This window comes from Callorhinus ursinus, unplaced genomic scaffold, assembly GCF_003265705.2.
Source record: "Callorhinus ursinus isolate GAN/ISIS: 27379988/994484 unplaced genomic scaffold, GSC_fseal_2.0 scaffold28, whole genome shotgun sequence".
Lineage (NCBI taxonomy): Eukaryota > Metazoa > Chordata > Mammalia > Carnivora > Otariidae > Callorhinus > Callorhinus ursinus.
Window position 1 is genome coordinate 19,467,264 of NW_027397090.1, and position 27,770 is coordinate 19,495,033.

Below are 27,770 nucleotides of genomic sequence, written 5' to 3' on the forward strand. Positions count from 1 at the left end.
GGCGGACAGAGCTCCTCCGGGGAGGACGCCGGTCAGGAACTCATGCTCCCCGGCCCCACGCTCATCGGCCAACACGCAGGCGTAACTGTGGTGAGGCAGCTCGCTGAGAGGTGGGCTTGGACAGCCCGATGCAGGGATGCAGAGGGCAGGGCCAGCCTGACTGCTGTATACACACCATGGACCGCACTTACTGAGCCACTGAGATGAACACTACTCATCTCTCCTAAGTGCTTGAAAGAGTAGGAAATCACGTGATTCTGGAAAAACAAATTAGCAGTTTGGAGAGGTTGAAACAAATCCTTCAAGGAAAAACACTGGGACACAGACGTTTCCAGACAAAGAACGGAGACCAGACCCCAAACCCGGCCAGGCTGGTTTACTCGGGCCTGGCTACCTTGCCACGCAGAGTCCACCAGCCTCACTGCACGGTTCCCACAGCCGCCAAATCACACCCACCACGTAACCAAACCGACCATGACCTCGAAGTTGGGAAGCAACTTTGGTGACCTGCCTCTCAGAGGTCAGCGCTCCACACCGCACACATGGGCATTATCTGGAACCTTCCGGGTAACTTCTTAACAATTCACCACTGAAGCATGGAGAACGCTCAAGGACATGTCATTCCATGACAGGTGCTCGGGAGCTTGTGAAATTATTTACGTACGTCCACAGTTACAGAACAGACTGAAAGAAAGTGTACGTGTTCTAAAAAATACCTCCCTGGGTGGCAGCCGTAGCTTCTGAAACAGGACTTGCTTTTTAACAACTGATCGGGCTGCCAGTGGACGCTGAATCCTCCAGCACCGCATCTCTCAAAAGTGGGAAGGAGGCCGCGTGGTGCTCAGGGCCCCGTGACAACGTGAAAACACACGCAAGACTCATGTGCGCACCTTCATGCACGAAGGTTGGGCTCACATTCTTCTTCTCAGTCACAATCAAACTGCACACCTCACCAAGACCTCCACGGTCTTTATGGCAACGGCGTGTGTGGACACTAGCGTTCCAGGAGCAGTACCTACGAGAACCTCCCTGCCGACATCCCAGGATACAGGACGTGTGAGCTGAAGTCAGGCATGGGGAGCAGGACACAGCAAGGCCCACGGGACCACACAGCCCTGTGAGTAAGGCAGGCCCTGAGCGTGGTGGCTCGTGGCCTCCGCGTCAGGCTCATGTCTGCGCTGCGCTGGACACAGGCGCGTCCTCAGGGAGCCGGGCAGGGCTTTCCCAGCACACAGATGAGAGCAGGGTAAAGGCGAGCTGATCTGCCCACGAGTGCCAGGAGAGGCGGCGGCCACACCTAGAACTCTGTGATTTCATGCTTTGCAGTGCCTGAAATTTACCTGCCTCTTTTATACCAGAGGAGAACCTTAGTTATCACTTCCAGAATAGTCTGTCAAAAATAATGCCCTGCCAGTAAAATTTCTTTCCCAGTGTTAGGTTAACAGTAAGAAAGCCCAACTAACTTTTAACATGGGCTGTGGGCTGCACCGTGTCCCCCAAACTCCACCCGCAGGACCTCAGAATGGGACCGCATTCGGAGACAGGGCCTTGAAGATTATTAAGGTTAAATGAGATTATATGGGAGGGACGTGATCCAGTGCAACTGTGTCCTTAGAGGCAGAGATCAGGACACAACTGCACGCGGAGGGAGGACAGAGTGAGGGCATGGGAGCACGGCCGTCTAAACGGCCAGGAGAGAGGCCCCAGGGGACGCCAGCCCTGCCCTGCCTGCATCCCGGCCTCCAGCCTCCAGCACCCGGACAGTAGCTGCTGTTTAAATGACCCTGTCCCATCCCGCATTTGCTACAGCCTCACACGCATGCCATGCAGAGTGCTCGCCCAAACACGGCCTCGGCGGCCCAGCACATGCCTGATCAGAGCACGACCCTTCTGAGAAACACGATGACTAAGTAACACAAAGAGAAGGCCGGTGAGGACAGCTGAGACGCATCTGTGTTTGTGAACGTGTGTGAGTCCAGCAGAGGGACCTCTGGTAACAGAGGTCCCCTGAGTGCAGATGGGACTCTCCCCTCCAGTTGCTCAGCCAGAATCCCAGCTGCAGGACGACGCAGACTGCGGGCTCCATCCCCTCAGACGCGTTTCTCAGTTTGCAACGACGGCCGCCGCAGGGCCGTTCTGGAGGGGACACAACGAAGGGGTGAACACAACGGGACAAGCCGAAGCAACAGTCTGCTAAGGTCAGGTCCCCGGTGCGTAACACACACGCGCACGCACACGCCCACGCACTCCCCAGGGAGGAATAACTTCCGGGACAAGAGCTCCTCTCATCTCCCTGGTGGGGACACCCACCGCCTGTCACACGTATGCACACACAGCACCTGGGCAAAAACTACCAGATCGCTTACGCACCCGGTGGGACACAAAATCGACGCAGAGCTCTAAAGCTCCTTTTGCAGTCTGCACCCACAGTCCACGCAGAATGCAGAATTCCAGTCCGGAGTCACAAGCTCGACATTAGCGCCAAGGCCTGCCTCTGTCCTGTTCACGTCACATCCGCCGCAGCTCTTCCAACACCAAGACAGAGTGTCAAAGTTACGTGCACGTGCTGATCCCGTGAAGGGTTCTGGGTCACTCCCCGAGCACCTGAGTACACGGCGCAGAGGTGAGCGGCGCAGGGACGTGCCCACATGGCAGAGAGCAGCCTACTCACCAGATGGGAATGGCTAGCACAAAGAAGAAGGGCGGAACCAGGGCCCGCACATCCCCACGCCTGGGCTGGCAGGGGGCAGGGGATCGCCCCCGATCCAGCATCCTCAGGAAAAAACTACGCAGAAAGAAGGCAGGGTCATTTTTAGGCAAAATGATGTGCCAGGCCAATAACCCTAAAACCATCTGCCATGGAGTCACCTTAGCTGAAGGGTTTTATGGGCAATACAAGGGCAGACAGAGACTGAGAGCATCTGCAGAAGTAATTCAAAGACTCCCCTAATTCTCTGAGACTTGGCGGCCTGAGCGCTTAGAAACACAGGACATAGGACAAACCTGTGCTAGACTTTACGTGTGAGACCGTGTACTGCGGGCGTTAAGAAGCCCAGGTTTTACAAGAATATTAACGTAAGGACGTGTTTAAGGTATCTTTGAAACACAAAATAGTTCCCACATTCCTGTGACGGAAATGCAGATTTCTTCAGCATAACTGGAAGACAAGACAACACGTTTTGCCATTGACCTGGGAAGGAAGGTCACAGAAGTGCCCGCAGAGACGGCTGGGCTGTGGCCTCTCCGGGCCCCCGCGCCGAGGCCGCTGTTGTCCTGGACCACACATGTGCCCCCACGCCTCCCTCACAGGCGCCGCGGACAAAAGGCGCGCCTCCCCCCGACCAGGGGTCCCACGCGGCGACGGCCGAGGGCTACGCAGCATCTGCCACAGTTTACTCACCACCAGCGCGTGGCTGAACTGGCAGGCCCACCCACAATTCTCCAAGCATGGCTGCTTCCAACAGACCCACTCACTGGCCCAGGGACAGCGACCGGCGACCGCCAACCTTCCCACGAAACCTGCTGTCCTTTAGGGAACACGCTTCCCAAGCTGCACCTGCAGCGGCAGGAGGGCCGGTGCGTGTCAGGAGGAGGGCACGAGATCGGGCCTGCCACGGGCGGACGCCGGTCATCCCCGTCCCACACCTGCCCGTGCCTCCCCCAGCCCCAGCCTGAACCACGTGATCCACGGGCCCAACTCAGCGGGCAAACATCAAAACACAAATCTAATTAAAGGCACATGAGGGATCTACTTTGTACCTCACTGGTTAAAATTTCCCAGGAAAATGAAGCACAGAACATGCACCCATCAGTGGCGTGACAGTCGCTTCCTCATCCCACCACCGGGAAACAGAGAGAGATCTTCCCTACACTCTCGCGCGTGGGTGCTTGAGTACTAACAACATTACAGGCAGTATATAAAGCAAAACTAGATGTGAAAGTATAAAATGCACATTATTTAATTCTATTTAGAATAATCAAGTTTAAAATTTTATGATAAGTTTTCTCCTTAATGGCAATCCACCACAGAATGGCTCTAGGACACCGCTCACTGCCCCTCTCCCTTTGGGGACGACCAAGTGTTAACATATGCGAGGAGAAGTTCGACCTCCTTCCGGTTCTGCGTGCACTGGACGGTTTACATGTGGTGGAGAGGGGAAAAGGTTACTTAAAATCTTAAAGTAAACTTTAAAGAACTTCCAGAAGCAGGTTTAACACATCACATTTTGCTCATGAGCACAAAATTTACAGTCAGAAGTTGCACATAAAGGGTTTATTTTAAATGTTTTAAGGATAGGATAGAGTTACATCATAATTATAAAAATTACTTACAGAATTAACAGATTTATATTGTTTATACTTCTAAATGCAGAGAACAGGGAACGGTCTACACATTGTATAAAATAAAATTAAAATTAAAAATGAATTCAAGCCTGAAAGATGAGGTCATTTACCTAATTGTAAGATGCGAACACGAAGACCTCTGAACTATACACATCCGCTCACACCGCACTAATGGTGGAAATACAAAAAGCGCAGCATTTCCAAGGAACCACAGACATTTCGACCATAATTATTTGTTATAATAATTGTTCCTGTTTTGTCTTTGGAGAACTTTCTTTCTTTCTTTCTTTTTTTTTTTTTTAAGACAATCAGCTTACGCATGTTTTCAGGCACTACAATTTGTGACAATCAGAACAGTCTTCTAATGGGTCCAGAGCGCTCAGAGATTCGAGCCCAATGCACTTCAGGGTTTGGCACGTAAAAGAGGAATAGGAATGAACTCTGGCTTAGAGGTGACTGCGAGCGCTTCGAGCATGCACAGTCCCTTCAAATGCTGCACGACAGACAGAGCTGGGGAACCACCCTCTGCCGGCACTGCGTGGTGCCACCAGCGCATTTTCATCCTACCACCACTACAACGGCACAGGAAGCAATATACAGAGAACTGAAAACAAATAAAAACAAAGAAAACAAAAAACCTAAATATCTTTCACATGCAAGTTCAGTTAGTTACATTGAACATCCTACTTAGAATAGAGCATGCAAAAAAGGATGGTCTGCGTTTAAGGTTCTCCTCGGAAGCTTCACGTGGCAGCCGGACGTCACACGCACACGACACGGGAACACGATAGCAGGTCAGTGAGGAAGGCCGGGACATTTTATACAGGTTCAGGGCTTGTGCACTCACAAGTCCCACGATAATTTTGGAAACTCATGTTGGGCTCCTCGAACGAGGAACCAACATTCTGATACCAGGAAAAGGCAAGCAATGCATGCAGATCTGAAACGTGAGCCTAGAACGAAGCCTGAAGTACCGGGCGAGGGAGTGGAATCAGTCACCGAGCAAGTGTGGGTTAAGCCACCAAAAGAAAAGAGACCAGGGGAAAAAAGGAAAACAACAAAAAGCCCCTTCCCCTTCCCCTTCCTTTTCCTAAAGCAACAAATGGAACAATGATGAAACTAACGGTGATCATGACGTGTCACATTCGTCTGGAGAGTGGCAGACCATGTGGTATTGAAGGTGCAACAGGTGCTCGCAGGAAAGCCACAATGCAAGTCATTAAGTGAGGCTGGAAAGGTTTCCACTGACCCAACCCTCAGGATACTTCCAAAGAACACTGGTTTTCAGTCCAAAGCCACTGCGCCACGTTCGCACAGTGCACACGCCAGACACCCCCACTCTCAGGGCACACGCATCCCGCCTGCGCTCGGGGAGCCGGGCTCAGCCTGGAGACTGGCATGCAGGGACTCTGACCAGAGCCAGACAGACGTGCTGCACGACGCCTGTTCAAGCAGGAGGAGCGTGAGACCAGGCACTCACCGCAGAGAGAAGCGCAGAGCCGGACAAGCTCCCCCTGCTGCCCGAGGTGAGGCGCTGCACTTCTTGAGCGCGAGGTCACCGCCCAAGAGCATGACAATGCACAGCCTTCCGGAAGGCAAAGCGGGCCACCAACGCGGACCATGCGCAGCGAGGTCACCAACGACAGAATCTCCAATACTGAGAACAGCCACGACAGAGGCCACACGGACTGCTGGTAGTTGGCTGACAACGTGTGCATTCAGCCTGCTGCCCAACACTGAGGCAAGCTTTCCAACCTCCACAAGAGACTGGATTCCCATACTGCCTCTCTCCTGGCTTTCAAACCATCAGGGCTCATCCAAAACAAAGTGACAGATGGCCGTGTCGCCACCACCCCAACCACATCTATAGTTCTATTTTGGTCAAAACAACCTCGCAGGAGCAAGCCACGAAAGGGCTGTGTGGCCAAGGGCCACAGTCACACCCAGAAGCTAGCGCAATGACGGAAGAGTCCACATCAGCAGCACACGGGGAGCCGAGACCGCCCAGCACCACAGAAGGTGTCAGGGGATGCAGGCTGTTATGTGTCTAGATATCCTCTGCGGGGAAAAGCCTTCTGACCACAACCATGTATCAGTAAGAACAGTAATAAAAATAAAAGTGTCCCAGAGAACTTGCCAGAAGGCAGCAACGCCACTCCCAAACTTGTATTTCTAATATCAAAGCACTAGGCTCTGCCAGGAACTTACCACATACACATAAACCACTGATGCACTGTTAACCTCTCAAATCCACGCACTAGAATCCAGGCTGCCGAGCGTACAAATTAATGGACCAGCTGTGCCGTCCAAAACACACCGGCATCACACCGTGTGGACCAAGTGCCTGGGCTTTGCTTTAAAACAAAAAAAGTACTTAGGATAAAAAATGTAAACAAAAATTTACAAAGCTTAGAAATTAAAGGCAGCTTTTTACCCAGATTCCTGTTTTGTTAAATTCTAATGTGGGTCCAGCAACTGTTCACAAATGATTCCTATTTGGACTCATGGTTTAAAGACTCCAGACTAAAAAGGTGTCTGAACTTCTGACTTCCAAAACACGCCGAATGTCCTTATGTGTCTCCTGTGCCCACATTTACTTTTAAATAAACAGCAGTAATATACGAAATTGGACTGACTCAGGACAAGCACTCCTGTTAACTGGAGAGTATTACTGAACCCCCGCCCCAATCCACAGAGAACGGACTGCCAAGGAAGTGTGTGTGCGTGCGTGCATGTGCGCGTGTGTGTGTGTGTGTGTGTGTGTGTGGTGCTTATGGACACACACAGATGTGGACAGGGAGAGCGAGGTGCATACGTCTCAACAAAGAAGGCGGTACCAACAGTACCAGGCTAAGCTTGCAGTGTGGCAGCAGACGGGGAGAACTACAGTGCCGGGGAGCTGGGGGCGATCCAGCCCAGTCTACACGACCGCAACGCTAGCTTAACTTTACCAAACTTGCCCTAACTCCCCTCCAGACACAGAGACTTCTCATAAGAGGAAGGAGTTCCTTACACAAAATGCTTTGTGTTCACATAAATCTGTACTATTCAGAACAAAACCAGTTCTGCTGGCAGAGATTGTGGGTTCGCAGGGACATTTAAGCTTTCATTAAACTGGAAAGCAATCAAGTCTTTATGTCTACAAATTATACATTTAATAGTTCCACAAATTTGGCCAAGTTCATGATGACATCTAGGATGTTTTCACCAAATCGTAGACATAAATATGGAAATCGTCATCAAACTTGATGAAATAGACAGACGGTTTGGCCTCCACTTGATGAATGACCATGCCAGTCCTTTTAGAGCCGTCCTCTTTGGCATACTCCACCTGTTTGCCTACCAGGCTGTCCACAACTTCTCCCGGTTCCCTTTCTGCTGGAGGAGAATCATCTGCATTAAAGAGGAGAGAAGAAAGAATTTAAAGTCAATTTTTACGTATGTACCAACTCACATGTCTATTTTAATAATAGTTTTTTAAAACGTTAACATCTGGATTCATCCTAATTATCTAGAGCAAAAGTCAGGCCACTCTTCCTTCAAGGGCCAGAGGCTCGAGGACATATGGTCTCTGCACCAGCTGCTCGGTCCCGGCAGGCCTGTGAGAACAGCCGAGAGGGGGTGCAGGAATGAGAGGTGTGGCTGTGTGCCAATAAAACTTTATTTACAAAAACAGTGTGCTGCCGCCCCCGCCCCAGGATGTAGGCATGTCAAGGATTTTGAAAATCATAACCAGAAATCCCCGTGGCTTGTGTTTAATTACAACCGACACCATCTGAGAGGGTGAAGCAAAAGGAAAGGCCACGGAAAAGCCTAGATGCACAGAACTTCCAGAGTAAGCTGGAGTGACTTGGAAACAGGCCTTGTAAGCAGACGATACCTCCTGGGACACAGAATACGCCATTCTCTTCAACACACGCCTGGTCTTTTTCCTGTGACTCCTGAAAGCTTCTTTCTCCCCACGTTCACTGCAGCACACATGGTCTTCCTATCCCGGCTTCCGAGTAAGACTTCCTGTGCTCTGAAGACAAGTGCCGAGCGAACCCCTGCCCAGACTAACCACGACAGGACCTCCGGGATGGCGGAGGCTCCCGCGCTTCTCAGACGGCCCCCAGCAAAGCCTGCCCGCCGGAGAACGCTGCCCTGAGCCGGCAGGGGCTACAAGGTGTTCTCGGAGCACAGAAACCAGAGCAAAACCCCCCTCCAGCAGCAGACCCGAGGGGCAGGGGGATGGGCTGGCTGGGTGGCTACCACCCTCTCTCAAGAAACCCCTGCAGGTCGTGCATGGGGCGAGCTCTTTTCCAAGGAGCAGCAGAGGGCTTCCAGGTGCCCCCGGGGGTGGTGGGTCCTGCTTTACCCCAGGCCGCCTGTGCTCACGCCGCTCGCAGAGCACCCCAACCCTCACACACAGCCTGTTGTGGCCCTGAGCACGCGTCTGTCCCTCACGGGGACACAACCCTAACCCCGCCTCTCTGACCGCCGGTGCTGACGTCATGCATGCCGCCGGCCACAAGCCCGAGTCTAGTGGTCCTCAGTTCCCCTGAGCAGGAAAGTGATGTCGAACCCGAAGCTCAAGTCCTCTCTTCAAAACTGCTCTTTCCTTGGCAGCGGCACCAGCCCACCATGCTTTCGGGGTGCTGCCTGTTTAGAGAGCATTCCAAAGACGCGACGGCTGGGCATTTCACAACTGAGCCAAGATGCAAGGGCCTTACACGGAGGCCCCTGCGAGCTCCCGGCACCAGGGCAGCATCTCCCATGGCCGCCACACTTCCACACTCGCTAAACCACTTAGTGGGTGGGTGAGGAGCGCGGGTGGGTGAGGAGCGCGGGTGGGTGAGGAGCCCGGGAGACACCGCGGGCGGTCCCAACGCCCCTGCGCTTTCCCAAGCAAGGCCAACAGTTCTCACTGCGGAGCTTTCTCTACAAAAAAGTCAAAAATCAACTGCATGCAGACTGGAGAAATGCTTTTAAGAAACACTCTCCTGATCATTAAATTCCTGCCCATATAAACACTTCCCTTTACAGATTTATGAAGAAAAGCCTAAGACAAAAATAGAGGGCGGAGAGTCAGGGCCAGATGAGCACTGTGAAAGCAGGTTCACTGCCTGACTTGTTGATGGAAGACCCCAAGAAGACATGCTGACACCCGCTCGCGTATCGAGCATCTGCCCGTCACCCCGTCCAGGCCCAGGGAACCCTGTGCTGGAGGAAAGGCTATGGAGTAGTTTAAAAAAGAACAGGCTTACCCAAAAATGAAAGAAAATAATTCCATTTATAACAGCATCAAAAAGAGCAAAACATTTAGGAATAAACCTAACAAAAAAGAAGTACAAAACTAATACTCTGAAAACTACAAGACACTGTTAATAGAAATCTTTAACTCTCAATAAGTGGAAAAGTATCCGTGCTCCTGGGTCAGAAGGCTTCACAGTGTCAAGATGATCAGAGATTCAGCACAATCCCCATCTGAATCCCAGCTGACTTCTTTGCAGAGACTGACAAACTGATTTCAAAATTCACGAAATTGCCATGGACCCAGAAGAGTCAAAACAATTCTGAGAAAGAACAAAGTAGGACTCAGCACCTCCACTTCAGAGCCGTGTGACCGAGTACAGCACGTGCCCCACAGACAGGAGCACAGCCATCCATCTGCAGCCAGCTCCCTTTCACCACGGGCGCCAAAACCACCCAGGAAGGAAAGAACAGTCTTTCCACAACATGGTGCTCAGACAATGTGCACAAGAATGAAGGGGAACCCTTCCACCACATCATAAAAATTAACTCAACATGTATCGAAAGATCAAAATGTAAGAGCAACACCTATTAAGACTCGCAGAAGAAAACGAAGAGGTGCATCGTTTATGGCCTTGGACCCAACACCAAAATGAAAGCACGAGTTACAAAAGAAAAAACAAATTGGACTTCATCACAATTAAAAACTTCTATGCTTCAAAGAGCACCACCAAGAAAGTGAACAGAAACCCACAGAATAAGAGGAAGTGTCTGTAAATCCTACATGGGTCAGGAGACCTGCAGAGAGACCCAGACTCTGACAGACTTCTCTCCGAAGAAGACACAGAACCGGGGGCACCTGGGCGGCTCAGTCGGTGATGCGTCTGCCTTCAGCTCAGGTCATGATCTCAGGGTGCTGGGACTGAGTCCCACATCAGGCTCCCTGCTCAGTGGGGAGCCTGCTTCGCCCTCTCCCTCTGTGCTAACAGATAAATAAAATCTTAAAAAAAGACACGGAAATGGCCAGTAACATACAAAAGGATGCCTGACGTCTTTAGTGATCAGGGAAATGCAAACCAAGCCCACGATGAGATAGCATTTTGCAACCACAAGGACGGCTAGAGCGAAAACGTCAGTTAACATGTATTTGTGTCAAAACCCTCACACACGGTCAATGCGCGTGGAGAAGGTTGCAGGGGTCCCCCAAACAATTCAACAGTGACACAGACCCATCAATCCCAGCCCTGCACCCAAGAGAACTGAAAACATCCACTCAGAAACCTGCGCACAAGGGTTTACCACAGCATCCTTCATAATCAGCAAGAGGTGGACAACCCACACACCCATCCGTGGACAGATGAACACATGTGCACACAGTGCCGCTATATTTGGCATGAGAAGAGATAAAGCACTAACACACGTCACAACACGAGGAGCCTTGAAAATGCTGAGCTGACTGAAGGAAGCCACACAAGAGAGGCCCACCATACTCCACCCGTGCCAAGTCCACAGCCCAGAACAGCACATCTACTTGGCAAAAGGTGCAAAGTTTCACAACTTATGCTTGGTGCAGGACTCAAAGAATAATCACTTGACCCTAGTAATCAAAACAAGATACATCTACAAAACAGTTCATCAAACATCTCGTTCTAAAAGTCAAGTTCCTCTGGAATCAACAGAAATAAAGGCTGTCAATACACACTTACTAGAATCGGGCATAATGCGAAGGTCGCCTTCTTTATAATCATCTAAGAGCTGGTACATGTACAAGACAGGGTCCTTCTCGTAGGTGATGTAGAACCACGTGTTCATGATGGGGGCGCGTGCTAGGACCATGCCCCTCCACTCGTCCTTGGAGCCGTCCTCCGTCTCAAACATGTGCTCTACCGCCTTGCCGATCATCGTGTCGGCCAGGTGTGCATCGCTGATTCGAGAGGTCGCTGGGGACAAGAAGCAAACAACGGTTCACACGGGGTTTTACTGGGTACGTACCGTGAAGACTGAGCTCATGCAAGGGGGCGGCCTGAAGGGCTGTCCGCGCACCACACCAGCACCCCTGCGGGGCCCAGACCACAGGATCCCACGGGCACTGTTGTCCCAAGTCAGCTCCTGAGAGAACCTGCTGTTCTTCTGTGTGTCTTCCTAAACTCCTCTGCCCTTGGTATTTTGTCTAAAATGGAACTTCAATGGTTTGTCGGAGGTACAGTGTGTGTTTTGGTATTAACAGTTACTTTATGTGTCGCGGTTAATGACCGCCTTGTTGCAGAATTCCAAAACAGGAGCCTTCCCACGCATGCTCACTCACCTTCCCTCTTATTAACACCTACGGAACCACACGCCAGGGATAAAAATTATGCAATGCAGCCATGCCAGGCCTGAGAGGTTACTCTCACGTCCACATTGGTTCCCACGGCGACCAGACCGTGCCTCATGGCGGTCACACCAGCCTGCGCTTTGACACGAAATGCCCCAGTGCTTCCGCTTGGTCATGTGAAGAACAAATTGCTTCCCTGAGCCTGCAAGCCTCCCCTCCTGGCCTGCCCCTGCCCCCACCGGGCCTCTCCCTTCTCCCCACCAGGCTCCCCGTCTGCGGGGTCACCAGCCACCTGTTGCCTCCTCCCACTGTCTTCCCTAATGACACCAGCCACCACGTGCAGACACCGTGGACAAAAGCAGGGCCCTTCCTGTCTGCTTCCCAACACGGAGATCACAGGGCATCAACACCTGCCGTACAAACTAATCCTCAGTCCTGTTCTGTGTTCTTTAAGAGGCAGGCGGAAAATCACAGCCTTCCTTTTATTAATACTGGGAAAATTACGGAGGATCCTAATGATTTTAAGTTTTCTCTGGTCCCCACGTTTTAGACAAATGTCTTTAAAAACAATTAGCACTTCTATTTTACTCATTCGCAAGTGCTTCTATTTCTGTTAAAATAAAATTCAAAGGAACACAGATTGTAATTTCTTGCTAAAGATACTGTTACCCAATTTTATCAGAAGGACACTGTAAACACATATGGTGGTTCTCTCCACTTACATATGCAGTAATTCTCCAAAATTACATAAAACTCCCCACTGCACTAAAGCAAAGCCTACTAGTTTCGAAAGTTCTCAAACTTTCCAATCTCTGGACTCCTGTACAGTGTGCTCAAAAATTTCTGAGGATCTAAAAGTGCCCTTCTTTATATGAATAACTATCAAAATCCAGTATGTTAAAAATTATAAATGACAAATCCACATAATGTATTTCTAATGAAAAATAACTATACTTTCTAATAAAAACTCAGTCGGCAGTGTGGTGTGGTTTTACATTTCGGATGCCCAGCTTTATAGAAGGATATGCAGACTCTCCTGTCTGCTTCTCCATTCAACCTGTCACATGCTCTTTGGGGTGATGTACAAAATCCAGCTTCACAAAGACCTGCTGCTGAAAAGGGAGTCTTCTGTTAGTGTTTTCGGGAAACTGCAGAGCTACCATGTGACGTTAACAGCTCTTCAGCAGTGAACTGCGGTGCAGAATCGGAAATCCTTACCAGCAAACCTGTCACACTGTCACATGAAAACTCACTCTCTCCAAAACATGTACAGAACTCCTACAACTCAGCAGCAACAAAAATTAATGAACCCAACTACAACCTGGGCAAAGGCCCCGAATAGGCATTCCTGCAAAGATGACAGATAAATGGCCGAAAAGCACGTAAGAAGATACCCGACACGACTAATCGTCAGAGAAATGCAAACCCAAGCCCACAGTGAAGGACAAGGGCTGGTGAGCATGGTAGAGAAACTGCAGCCCTGTGCACTGCGGCTGGAAACGCAAAATGCTACCCACACTGTGGAAAACAGCACAGAGTCTCCTCAGAAAAATCCAACACGGGATTCCACTTCTGGGACTCTCCTCCAGGGAAAGGAAAGCAGGGGCCCGGAGAAGTATCCGACCACCACGTTCATGGCAGCACCATGGCAGCCCAACGGTGGGAGCAGCCCAGGGGTCCGTCCACGGATGGAGAGGCGCACAGGTACCACGCAGTGTCAACACAGCCTTCAAAGGGAAGGAGATGCTGCCACCGGCCAGACTCGGCGAGCCCTGAGCACACCGTGCTGAGGAAGCACCCCATCACAGGAAGACATGTACTCTACAGTCCCGCTTCGGAGGTATGGAACATGACCGACTTCATGGAAACAGAGTAGAAGCGTGGAGGCGGGGGCCGGGGAGGGGAGCTGCTGTTTAATGGGGACAGAGCTGTAGACTGACAAGATGAAGAGATCTGGAGATCTGCTCCACAGCAGTGTGAATGCACTTAACACTAGCTGAATTACGGACACTTAAAAATGGTCAAGGCAGTAAATTTCAGGTCACGTGTTGTTTTTTTTTCCCCCACCAAAATAAAACAATCTGTCAGTCTTCAAATGGATCCTTTACCAACACACAGTCTGGTCCCACACAGAAGATGACTGTTTGCTGAGTTATGCAACGCTGCCGCCTTCCCACATGGAGTGTTAAGTGAAGGCCACAGAACTTCCAGACTGCGGTATGGCAAGGCAAACCATAGAGTCAGCACATGATCTACTGCTGGTTTGTATAGAAGCCTTTGGATTTCCTTTTCAAAATGCTCTGCTGTTTACAAAAGCAACCCCCGTCTCCTGCTGGGAACTACAAAGAAAAACATTAGGCAACTCTGAAGTCCATCACCAGAGATACTTACAGATTTGGGGGTATTTGGGTTTGGTCAAACCATGTTTTTACCAAGATAAAAGGACTTTTTTTGTCCTTACAAAGGCAGAAGAACTCAGGAAAACGGGCACAGGACACACAGCAAAATGCAGTAAATCTCACGTGGGCTGACAGTCTCGCCCCAGAAGAGATGCAGACTAAACCTCTGGGTCAGAAGAAGAGTATTATGATAATTACTTCCTACAAACAATGGACATGAAGGTTTGGACATTTTTTAAGACCTGCAAGTAAGACTCTTCAATGTGCACTTCTTACGTTGGAAATGGGCGAACGTCAAGATCAAGAAGAAGCTGAGGATGTGCCTCAGGAGGAAGAGACAAGGTCCAGTGGCCCAGAGAATAGTTAGATGTGACAGAAGCCAGAAATGCAACACTGCGCAATGAGTCACCTTTCATAAATGGATAAAGAAGACGGAAAGCAAGACTCCGGTGAGAAGTGAGCTGCGTTTACACAGGATGAATATAGACGTAGCACTGCTATCCAAAGGGAACACCAACAAAATACATGCTGCTCTGGCACAGAGTTAACATGCTGGGGAAGCACGTGGGCCCCAAGAGCACAGTGGCAAAAACAAAGGGGACAGAGGGACTGAAGAGCTCCCTCTCCCGACAACCCGACCCCACGCTTCTACGCCTCCAAGTTCACCTCTGCCGGGACTGGGTCTGTTAACTCAGAGGCTTCTAAAGACCATCCCAAAAGCATAAACCAGCGCTCGTGCATGAGCAGCAAGGCTGTCAGAAAACATTTCCAAGTGAACACGCTGAAGAAAGTAAGGTGTAACATGCATGCATCCTGCTGACCATAACAATAACATTTTATTTTATTCTTAAAGATACAATCAGTCATTATTATTAACTGACACCTTACGCCTTAAGAAACTAGGTTATCAAGGTGAAACACATTTGTATGACACTTCAAAAAAGAAAGGGCTGCTCACTTCCCCAGTCACTGTGCAAACAACCCTGAAGAATGCGTATTCAAGCCCACGGGTTCTGGCAGCCTGAATTGTGGCTGAAAGGGCAACAATCACTTATGTAATAACACACACTGTGAGATATACTTCACATAAGGATTCTAAAATAAAGGCATAAGCTACTATAATCGGATGAAATAACTACATAGCATATTTGAGCTAATGAGAAAATATTCTTACCCATCAGAGTCCACATGAACAGTGAGCAAAATGTGGGAAATAACCATGTTAGACATTATCAGATTGTCAATTTCTTCAGCAGTAACTTCATACATCTTTATATCCCTCACAGTTCCTTGAACTGTGGTTTTAGTGACTTAATTATGTATCTGGAGTGCTTGCACTCCAGTAAAAATAAAAATACCAATAATGCAAAACAATAATCAAAAAGCATCCATTTCAATAATCATTTTTAAAGCATATAATGCACAAATAATAAAGAGAACTTACCAACTCTATCAGGGAGGACTTCGAGCGCAGAAACTCTTTCATCTTTATTAAGTTCTAGTCCATAAACACAGTCAAATCCATCGTATTTTATAAGATACAAAGAAGGATTTACAGGCACCTGGTCCAGAACGGTTCCTTTCCACTGGGTGACAGGGCCACTCCCCTCCTTCCACCCATGCTGAATCCTGCAGCCTACGATGTTCCGCCGGGGCTGGGAAACAGGTTTGCTCGGCCCCACACTGCTCCGATGTTTTCTGCATTCACACATATACACACGTAAGGGATCATCTCAGAAGTACGCGCCCCTCTATCCAACACTACCGCTAGCCAGCATGCTCTCCTACGGGTTATCCCAGGCCCACGCCACAGCTAATGGTGCCACAGTCCCGGTCCAGGAGCCTCCGGGTGAGCCCTCGGGGTCACCACGTGTGCACACGGCGTGCTGGCCACAGGGCTCCCCAGGCACGCACTGTGGACGGGAAGAGCACCACTGCCGGTGGCAACTTCAGCCCTCATCCCGAGCACGAGCACAGCGTTGTCAGCATTCACGTTCCCTCTGATGAGTCAATTCACAATGACCCCACAGAAAGAGAAGGGCTGAGCGCGTGAAATATTGACACATCCCATGAACCCGCTCCTCGTCCAACTGGGCAATGTGCAAACGTTCCATCTCACCCACTCCAGGGCCCACGCCACAAGCCCCCACCTTCATCAGTGAGAAGAAACAATACACTGAGCTTCTTCTCCCATCCCCCCAGCCTGTAGTCCAGGCTGGCTGGCATCCCCACGTTGTACCATCAGTTCTCTCTAGAAAACATAGAATCTTACACACTTGCGTTTGTACAGATACTTAATGTAAAAATTATTGCAACACCAAACCACAGTCTTCCCAGATCATTAACTGAAAAAAATCTACACACGATGTTTACAAGGAGTACACATGGGTCCTGGGATCAGGGAAGGAATCCTGGTTCCGCCTAGGAGTCTGCACACAAGGGACCGGGCTGGGCGTGAATACAAGCTGAGGGCCAGGGCCATGCCCTGCCTGCGCTTCCGCGAGAACATCTGGTGGTCAGAAAGCTCTCAGCTGCTGCACCATGAGGGCAAGTAATCAGCGAGCGGCGTACACACAAACTTGAAAAGAAAAACAATTTATTGTTGGCTATAATATGTAAAGCTACAGAGGTATGTACATCAAGTAGTGGAGTCTGGTAAACCCGGTGCTTCTGTGAGACAAACAGGGTCCGGCAAACCATGGCTGCCCGATGAGGCCGGATTAGCAGAGGGGGCAGGGCCCAGGAGGAAACCGTCTCACATCGGGCTGAAGAGGGGTCCTGGGGCTTCGTGCAGGGCTGTGAGGACAGGAGAAACCACGGGCCGGCTCCCCGCCCCCCACAAGGCTCGGCAGGCACCCAGCAAACCCAGCTCCCTGCAGGATGGCGCCGCAGGAGACAAAGGAGGTGGGCCTCAGAAGGGACGGTGGAGACACCCCACACTGGCCTCACGGACACAGAGGAGCTCCGAGCTCGGCAGGGAGGACGGCCGTCAAGGGAGCCCCGGCCCTCCTCACACACGGGGCCTCCCAACAGCACCGGGAGGGAGGCACGTGCAAAGACAACCTGCCCAGTGTCAGGCACAGCACAGGGGTCAGGGCAGGGAAGGAGAGACACAGAAGCACCAGAAGTGAGGACTAAACCGGAGGAACCCGGCCAACAGACTCCGTGGGGTGCGCCTGGGAGAGAAGACAGGGGGCGGCGGGGGCAGAACCGTCACGGAAAGAAAGGGGCAGACACCAACTCCAGCTTCCGTGGACAGAAGGACGCGCCAACACAACGCAAGACAACTCCCCCGAAACGGAAGACGGACGTGTGCACAGGCCGCCCCGGGAAAGCAGACCCCCAACCACAGACACTAACATCCTAGTGAAACAAAGGGGCTTCAGGGAACAGAGTGTCTTGTGGGCGCCCGGGCGGAAGGACCCCATCACGTGTGGGGAAAACTGGGAATGTGACGGTGACGCTGGGCCACCAGACGAGAGAGCGGCGGGGTTAAGGTTCTCAGGAGGAAACGTGAGCCGAGGGCTCCCCGCTGACCTCCAAGGCCCGGGAACAACGTCCTCGCCAGTGCCTCCCGAGGAGTCACGGGAGTTCCCACAGAGGCTGACCGCAGGCTGGGAGCACCTCCTCCAACTGCACAAACTCGGGGAATGGGAAAGAGGGGCGCACAACTGCGGGCTGCAGGGAGGAAAAGACAAAGCAACCTCTGGACAGAGCTGGACAAAGAGTATTTGAGACCGACGGCCCCTCATCTGATGCGGAGAAGGGAGTGAGAGCTGGACTGACAGATGCTCACAGCAAGGAGCCCCCAGAGGCCCCCAGACCCTGCAGCGTGCAGCTCGGTGCCGAGGAAAAGGCCAGCACCGCGCAGCACCGACTGTGCCCTGCAGCTACAAACAATGCTCAACCCCAACGACCACGAACCTCAGGCCTCTTCACAGACCCTGGAAGCGCGCCGTGCAGGAAAATGGCCGGAATCTTGCTAGCATGGCATTTCTCCTCCACCGATCCATCACCTACTTCTTGGGACGTTCAGGCAGAAGTCTTAGTGATGCATACTGTGTACGGGGTCAGGCTTTCTGCACAGCGAGGGAGGGGCTGGCTCCCAAACCCCAGCGAGGAAGGAATGCAGTCCTGTGCAGCATTTCGGTGATTCACACAAACGCTCCACCATCGCTACCAAAATTACAGGCCAACACAGCATCCACGCCAGTGTCAACGTGGCTGGGCCACGGTACTCGGGTATGTGGTCAGTCATTATCCCAGGTGTTTTCTGTGAAGGCACTCTTCCAGAAAGACATGGAAATCAGCAGATGGCCCCCACACAGCGTGGGTGGGCCTCATCCAATCAGTTGAAGGTCTTAAGAAAAAGTGTTCTCACAGGAAGGTGCAATTTTCCCTCGGACTGCAGCTACAACACCAGCTCTTCCCTGGGCTCTAATGTATGTCTGTGCGTGTGCACGCACACCTACACACACACACAATCATCACCTGTCCTGTCTCCTTGGAGAATACAGACCACAGCCGGGAAAGTTTCTATCCGAGACTCTGAGGCAGGACATCTTCTATTAACCATGATTCTCAACAAAACCACCCTAAACTTGGCCAGTGACGGCACAGAGGGTCAGCTGGAGAGGCAGAGCAGCACGCTCAGCCCTGCACCCCTTGTACACTCGCGAGAGGCGCTCTGCTGTGGCCCCGCAGCTGTTCCTGAGGAGGGAGCGGGGCACCGTGCACCGCCATGTTGCCTGGCTGTGTCCAGCAGCAGCACAGGCCCCCTCCCTCCCCGGGGTGCCACAAGGGACTCAGAGCTGCTGGGTGGTCCTCTCCAAAGCGGCCCCTGCACCCTTTACCCCGGAACACAGCGGTCCTTCCCTCTGTCTTCGTTAAGGGAGCTGGAAGCCCCAAGTCCTGCTGCTGTCCACGGGACGCCTGGGCAGGTCCAGCATCTTGCTCTGTGTCTCTGTGCAACACTGTGTCATCACCCGTGTCTCCCTTCGTCTGTGCAGCTGGGATGACGGAGGCTTCTGTGCCCCGCACGTGGCGTAGCTCTGGTCTTACAGAAGCTACCTCTAACCTCTGAAGTGCTGCATTTAGACCTAACGTTCTTCTACTAAAACCTACAATTAATCAAAACCTATGCCTTCTCTTTCCTAGCTCTAGCAAGACCAAAAATAAGCAAAAAATTCTTAGTAAAAGGAGGAAAATTTAAAAAAAAAAAACAAAAACAAAAACAAAAGACCTCAGCACATTGTAACCCCAACCTGACGCTGCGCGAATTTGGGCTGCTCCTCCAAATTGTTATTTTTCATTTCGTTATTATCTGAGTAACTTTTTTAAAACATTACCTTATTTAGAAACAAACAAGGAAGGAAAGATTTTTGTTGCTTCTTGTAACATTTCCATCTCGTGGACATGTTATTTTTCTAAATACACCCTGTGGTGACGCAGACGGGGTTCAGAGAGGCAAGCACAGGTTCCTGCGAGCCTCCAGACGCTGTCCTGGTGCCCACGTCCCCAAACCACCTTGGTCCACACATCAGCTTCAAGACCCTTCTCCCCTCAGTGCCTGTGTCAGGAAACAGTACTTTCACTGTCTCCCATTTTCCAAGTTACAGATGTCAGGTGCCAATCGATCCTTCTTCCTTTTGACCGCTTTTTCTGAGTTGCTTTTAGCATGTTCTTTGTTCCTCCAATCAGAAATGTCACCAGAGCCCGTGACTTGTGTTTTTCATTACCCCTCAACTGGCACTGGACCAATCTAGCGAGAGGGGCACAGAATCATCTCCCGTGTTTGCTCTTGATCCTGCCCCCTCCACCCCTTTCACAGCAGGAGGGGCGCAGGGTTTCCAGGTGTGTCCTCCACGGTCCACCTTTCCCCAACGCTGCTCACCTTCCAGAAAGAATTCAGACCAAGTGTTCCTGAATCAGGTAAAATAGATAGGCTTGAATTTTAGCCCATCTACTGAGTATCTTACATAGTAGCTTTAATTTCTAGAAACTGATGGCTTGATCTTCTCTTCAACGGTGTCTCTTCAATTAACAAGTCTCCCAACATCGGGGGTAATGTTCGCCTCCTTCCCCGGTTCCTCTATGGACTCGGCGGGTCGGCCTTGTCTGCTGGCGGCGGATCCCCGGTTAGCTCTTCCGTTGTGACAATCTCTTGCGCCATCAGTGCCCCTCAGGTGCCTGCCGGGTGCCGGGGCCCTCGTGTTACCTGCAAGCTGGGGCCACGGCATCTGTGGTGGGGAGCACATCCTCGGGCCCAGGTGAGCCCTGACGTCGGGCAGGACCTGACACGCAGCTATGATGCAGGGGGCTGTGGAGCGGCCAGGAGCTGAGGGAGAGACCCTGGGGAGGGCAGCAGGGCCAGGCGAGCATCTAGGCAAGCTGGTTTCTCCTCTTCGGCTGTAACCAGCCCTGGTGGTCTCCTACCTGCGTGGATTCCAGAGTCTACTCTGGTGGTCACTCTTCGGACGGCCTCCTTTTCTCCTCAAAGTGGCAGAGAGTTCCTCAGCTCAGCTTAGTTTTTACATAAATCTGTCCCAACACACTTTAGGTCTCCCAGAGATTTCTAGTGTTCTGGCCTGCCAATAGGATGAGGTAGGATGAACTCTCCAGCTCAGTAACAAAAACTGCAAATTCTGAGGAATTGTTTTAATGCAAATTATGGCGAGGTACAATCCTCTCTGCTTATGGTACAGACACAGCCCTCCTAGCGTCCGACCCTGCAATCTGCTGTCCCAGTGAGTCCACATCCAGGAATTTATCCAACGTGGTGGACAGAGACCCAGCTGCCACACTCTGAGCCCCGTTCATGACGGGAGACTGGAGATATAGCACGTTTGACCGTGGGCCCCGCTGATGCAGCAGCTCCTACTACACAGCTATTCAATCCATCAGAGACGGAGAAAATATGACATGAAAATCTTACACACATAATTACCCACAGATAGGGAGAAAAAAGGCTTCTCAAACATTCGGTACAGTACTAGCAGCTGTGAGTAATCCCAGAACGGCACTAGAAATACTTAGGCTGTCCTCCTCTGGGTCCACCTGTGCTTTCAAATTTTCCTACAATGACTTAAAAGCAGTTCATTTTTATGGGCAGATGAAGCACAATTTTAGTTTAATTACTGCTAAACTAATGCAATGAGTATCTTACTTCTGCAGGAAACTATATACAGAAACACATTTATACATTTTCATGTTTCAATTCCGAACTTCACTTCTAGTGCGTGCGTTTAGTCAGGGGTAATTCTACTTGTGGGGCATCATGTCCCTGGCTCTAAAGGAAGAAGTAAAAGAAGATTCATCAGCAGTCTGGCTGAAAAGGCAGAAGTGACAGAGATCATTCTCTCCATGGCAGCACCAAAGGCAACCACGAGTACTTAGAGTAACACACTTGTGTTTCTAGTCGAAGTCAAGCTCCCCAACTACCGGGACATGACTCTGCCCAAGGCTCTTGTAGCCACGGCTTACAGAAGAAGAGTGTTCTAAAATGTCTTTATTCATGTTAAAATATCAAATATTATTTCATATTAAGAGTGCACAAATATATGTTCTTTGTAAGTTGATTTAGGTTCTTCCAACCAGCATGGACCAGGTGACGAAGTCTGGAACTTCCTTGGTAACAAGTGATACACTCGTGTATCGTATTAGTGTCTTTTATCAGGCAAAACACTGATGATGGCTGAAGCTGGCTAACAGAGCTCAGGACTTATTACATGTTACTCTATTTTTGTGTACATTTTAAATTGCTCATAACTAGAGGGGCGCCTGGGTGGCTCAGTCAGTGAAGCGTCTGCCTTCAGCTCCGGTCATGATCTCCAGGTCCTGTGATCAAGTCCCGCATCGCGGGCTCCCTGCTCAGTGGGGAGCCTGCTTCTCCCTCTCCCTCTGCCTGCTGCTTGTGCTCTCTGTCAAATAAATAAAAATTTTTTTAAAAATCTTTAAATTGCTCACAACTAGAAAGGTTAAAAATTATACCCTAAACAAGTTCTTAAATCTTATTTTAATTGCTAATTGCTGATTTAGATAAAAATCAACAAGAGCTGTAATAAAAATAAAAGCTTATTTTCACGAGCTGGAACAGTACATATAAAAGCAAACTAAGAGGAACGTGTCCGATTCCCGGAGAAGGTCCAGAATCGGGACACACCCTCAGGTCATCTCTGGGTGGTTCAAAGAACAGCATGCAGATGGGATGTTATCAACGGAAACAGCTTTTCTAATTTAAAATGAGGGCTTCCTAAACGTGGTGATGTTGACTTAGGTCCTCCCTGGACACATGTGTTTTTTAACAGCTCTCAATCCATATATTCTGGGGAATGAGTCTGCAGCGCTGTCCACAACCACTTGCTGGGCCGACACACCGCACGGCTGCAGACAGAAGCCCAGAAACTTGGCTCCGGGGAGGTAGCCTGAATTGCAGCTGGGCGCCAAGGACAAGGCCACCCTGAGTCACCATCCGAAGGATTCAAGGGTAAAGTAGAGAGGCCAGAGGTGAACACCTACGATCACTTGGCTCGCTGCTTATCTCCAGAAGCCATCTCTGACACTGGTTTCAGGGACCAGTGAGCTGCTATGTGTCCTCAAGGGCGAGTGGATGGGGGCCGGCCGCTCAGCAGCTGCTCTCACTGCTACAGCACGACCCGCTTAGCTCCCCGATGAGCCTCGGAGGAACCACGGGCAGGCGGCCACCCGGAGCACATGCGGAAGGCCACGCCGGCCCCACAGACCGGAGTCCACGATACCAGACCTTACCTAACAGGTTCCCGGGCACTCTGCCCCAGGCACCACCCCTGGGGAGCACGATTCAGAACCAACACTAATTTCTATGCATCCACGTTCCCAACAAGGTGAGCTCAACTGCAGGGGACTTTCTGTACCTTGCTCAACACTTTCAATACTTCAAGTCAGTTCTGAATTGACCACGCTACTTGTTCAGTCGACCAGAAAGGAAGTTCTGTATGGGAAGACCTTCCAGTGTTTACCCAGACTCCCTCCATGTCTGAGACCCACCCCAAACAGCCCCCAGGACTGGAGTAGCTTATTTTGGTAGCCAAAAGTTAAAGGGACCACACTTCTTCAATCAAATTTCAACTACCACAACGCTGCTATGAACCAATAAATGCCTATCACACTCTGTGTACGTGGCTGTGTCCATTAATTACTGACATGCTTTCCTTATTCTCTCCAGTCCCGTCCTAGAAAAGCACTTCCCTGACTGTGTTCCCGCAGATTTCAGCAGAAAATACGGATTAAATCAAAAGGGCTCTCTTTTTACAAGATGCCCGCCAGCAAGAAGAACGAAAAAACTGCTTTTCTGCTACGTGCAGCTTAGTAAAAGTTCCGCAGCACACACTACCATTGCTGGCTTAACAGGACAAGATGAAAACAACAGGGAGTGGGTCTGTCTTCCACCCAAATCGCTAGGGGTTCTCTCGTTACTCTGTCTACACACTAAGAGTTGTCCGCGGAAGCCTCCCAATGCCGAGGGCCTTCCAAAATGCTACCCACTTCACTGGTGTGAAGAGCAGTTCCTCACAAGCTGATTAAGAAGTCGTCCAGGTTTTGATCAGTTTAAGGCAGTCAGCACCAGGCTCCACTGCTCACCTAGTCTGTGTGTTTACCACGGACAGCCCCCACTCTGCAGACGGGAGACCAGAACGCGTTCCCCATGGACACACGGTGTGGTCGCTGCATGCTCTACAGAGTCCTGCCGATCTATCTGTGAGCCCTCACTCAGTCACTCCTCCGTGTAGGAGCCCGGACTAGCTCGTTAGCCTCTGCATAAAAGGGCTCAGGGTTCCTCCTTGACAGGGAGGCCACACAGGGACTCGACGAAGAGGAGGCGGCAGCATCTCTGTCCTTGTCGCCATCAGTGACTTTTGTCGTAACAAACGGAAAAGCCCTCCCTGGAAATATCTCTACTTAGTGTGTAATAGCTCTGGTCCATTCTCTAAATGTGCGTTAGTGGGAAATACACCAAAACCCTGGAAACGGAAATGCATCCACTATCCAAATTAGGGACGAAAAAGAACCAGATTTCCGTTTGAAAACTGAAACAAAGAACCACTATAGCTAAACTCACCTTAGATGTCCCCCAACTATACCTTCCCTTCAAAAACCACAGCTGACCCTTGAACAAAGCAGGGACTGGGGCACTGACCCCCCACGCAGGTGAAAATCTGGGTGTACCTTCTGACTTCAAAATTTAATAGCTTGACCACAAGCCTTACTGATAACCTGAAGCGGTCGGCTAACCCCCATTTTGTACGTTACACGTACTCCCTGCAGCATTCTGACAATCCAGCACGCTGGAGAAGAGTGCTATGAACACAACCATAAGGAGGAAAAAACACACGCACAGTGCAGTCCCGTGTGTACGGGAAGAAATGCAGGTCGTGTGGACCCGCGCAGCCCTGGCTGCCCACTGCGAGGCACTTCCCAAACCACCTCCTGAGAAGCCAGGACACGGCGGTCACCAACTTGTTCCCAAAATGCAGTGAAGGGACCGGATGGCAGGGGGCATGTAAGCTTGTTCCATTTACTGTAAAAGCAGAAAAAAGCCACGGCTACACAGCTTCTGGGTGCCGCGGTGCTCCAACACGGCAGACCCGAGTCCCCGAGTCCTGCCAGTCTCCGCGGGGATGGTGGCCCTGCCGGCACGCATCTCCTGGGTGTGCCTGGGACTCCCTCCAGCAAGCAGAGGTGTCCACACGTGGCGTTCCTGCTCAGCCTCCCCGGACTGAGGCGTGGGTCAGGCCTGCATGCCTGACTCGCTCACCAGAGGGCCACAGTGAGGGCAGGTGAGGGCAGAGTGAGGCTCCAGGGCTGCTTTTCCACGTGGTTTCCATAAACATGTCACCTGTGGAGAGGAATCGTCCTGGTCCACATCAGGATTCTTAGGCCTGGTAAGCACGGTGCCAGGCAGATGGAGGAACGTGCCAAGGCACCCAGCTGAGCCATCCAGCTTCCTGCTTTGCACCAGCTCCTGGGCAGGGGCCGCTCCAGAGGCAGCCAGCAACCACCACCCATGGTGAACGGTGCAGACCTGTGCATCGTGGGTCTTTGTTTCCAACCATCTTCAGAGGTGCACAGAGGTGAGAAGACACAGGCGAGTGGGAACGACAGCCTCTCCTTTCTTCCCAGCTCCCTCTGCTACAGAGTAACTCCGTCACGGCCCTCTACTTTCAACGGAAATAAGCACTAGGTCAAGCTCCCTGCACGGCAGAGCCCAGGGGTCAGATGCCTTCAGCTGGCACACATATGAACAGCAAAGTTTTAAAGGTAGGTGTTTATTCCTTGTGCTCTGGGGGGAGAAATAACCACCACCTCAGAGCCAGGAGTTAACAGGTGATTGTGTTTCAGATGAGGCTCGTGAAATCCTTGCACAAACCCAACAATGCCCACAATCCTGAGTCAAGAAAGTTCTAGTCCTAGACACCTGGCAATGGGTAAAAATGGATAAAACTGAATGCACATTACATTCTTAAAGCCATTTATTTTAACATAGATTATGGCAAAATCTATGTTGCATGAACTGTTCTGGTCTTGCAAAGTTAACGTGTGCCTTGCTCCTCTTCCCCACTGTAGTTACGTTTCTATCATTACCTAATATTTAACGCTTGTGTTTGTTTGGTTATCTTCCACTTGGGCCAAGACATGGTTTACCGTTTACGGTAATGCTGTGGTATGATAATGAGGGAGAGACAGTACATGAATGACCAGGTCCCTGGATATGGCAGAAGCATGAATGTTAGTAATGGGCAAATCCACGGAATCTGGGAAATGCTTTATCAAACCTCAGGGACACACATACTCACCTCAACGTCACACCTTTCTATTCCAGGTCATTTCCTAAACTACGCATTATAAATATTTATGTTATATGTCCACATGTGCTCTGAAACAGGAGGCACGTGTGCACCAACCACCAACCATTACGAATGGGGATCTTATGCTCTTCAACCCCACAGGGTGGTGGCAGGGGTACTTACGAGCCTTTCAGTAGGAAAAATTTGGAAAGAACGGCTATAACAAGAGGCTTGGAAGGTGCTAGCTGGGGTCAAAGGGTGTCTTCCAAAGTTAACAAGTCTACAATTAAGACTCCAAACAATCAGAACTGGTTCGTTAGAGCGATTTCCGGTAGTGTAGCGCAAGCAGAACCTGGTGGGTACTTGTGAAATCTATTAAATGTAACTCAGTACACGCACAGTATTATCATTCAAGAGAGTATCTCAACTTTCTTTTTAAATGTAACTACGTCATACACAAAGATTTAAGAGAGAAAAAGTGCCTTCTTTACTCTGGTACTATAGAACTTAGGATTTATAACCTACTGGTCACTTAAAATACATGGCTTTTTAATTATCTTCCAACATGTATATGTGTTCCCTAAATTACAAGCTTTTCATTTATTTGAAAATGTTATAAAGCAGTGAGCGAGCACCTGTCAGCATGCTAGCCAGGCCCTCAAGCATGACCGAAGGCCTCTGTCCACAAGGAGCTCCTTGTCCAGCAGCAGATCGGAGACAAGAACCTGCAAGCCAAGAGCGTGTAGCCCTTCCAAGGAGAGAAGCAAGAGAGGTTCACCACGACCTGCCACCCTCGCCTCAACGGACACTTCCTGGCTAAACGGACACTTCCTGCCGTCAGTCTAGCCCCTTTGAGCTGGAGGGGAAATCAGGGCCCAGAGGCTTTAAGAGGTGGAAGGACAGGCCTAGGCAGCCGTAGGCCAGGCCAAGGACAAGGGACACGGCTGCAGGTCTGTACTCAACATGCAGCGAGGCAAGACCTCCTGAACCCGGGGGAGAGGGCGTCACGCTGCATCTCAGACCCCACGTCACGTACGGCCACAACCTGCTATCTAAAAGCAAGTTTCAGAGGTGCTTACTTGTGGGAAGTCCTTTTCTTCATCATGCTTGCAGACACACCAGCATGGCCTAAAAGAGAAGTGAATATAAGTCAATAAAAACTGGATAGAAAATACTTCAGAACTTGGAAAAATTAACTTCTGAAAAACTGCTAAATAAAGCATGAATGAAAATAAACCATAAACAGCCAACATGTAGAAAGCCCACTGTTTATCTAATTTTTAAAAAGGAGATAAAAGGAGTTCGGGAAGATAAAATGACAGGGCCAACAGCTCATGTCCCCAGATGAGTCATAAAAAACTGCCCAAAATCACATGGACAGAAACCAGAGACGTGAGCGACAATCTGGCCGTGAAGTACGACGTTACAGCAGCTGCGGCCTGCCCCCGCGATCGGAGCACCACAGGCGCGAGACACCCGGGTCCAGGCATCGGGATGACGGGTGGGGCAGGACCACGGCGCGGGACGCAGACTGTGCTCCGAGGGCAACATGTGGACGCCGGGAGGAGAAGGGAAACCAGAAGAACCCGGTGGGTGCGCCAGGCTGAGAACCAGGCCAGGGCTGGCAGGAGAGGGGGCCGGAGGCCTCCAAACATCTGG

The 27,770-nt window shown here is 50.7% G+C and overlaps 1 protein-coding gene across 8 annotated transcripts in view; it reads right to left on the bottom strand.

Moving 5' to 3' along the window:
- Positions 1-4,258: 4,258 nt before the first annotated feature.
- Positions 4,259-27,770, bottom strand: part of SPIN1 (spindlin 1) — an 85,509-nt gene continuing 61,997 nt past the window's right edge. For 7 of the 8 annotated variants that reach the window (XM_073878208.1, XM_073878209.1, XM_073878207.1 and 4 more), the window contains 4 exons: positions 27,191-27,239; positions 15,734-15,987; positions 11,283-11,516; positions 4,259-7,737 (listed from right to left, as the gene is read on the bottom strand). In XM_073878208.1, coding sequence (XP_073734309.1) covers positions 7,538-7,737; positions 11,283-11,516; positions 15,734-15,987; positions 27,191-27,239 — 737 coding nt within the window. In that variant the 3' untranslated portion in view covers positions 4,259-7,537. The remainder of the gene's footprint in view (positions 7,738-11,282; positions 11,517-15,733; positions 15,988-27,190; positions 27,240-27,770) is intronic. The other variant, XM_073878211.1, reaches the window with a different exon arrangement.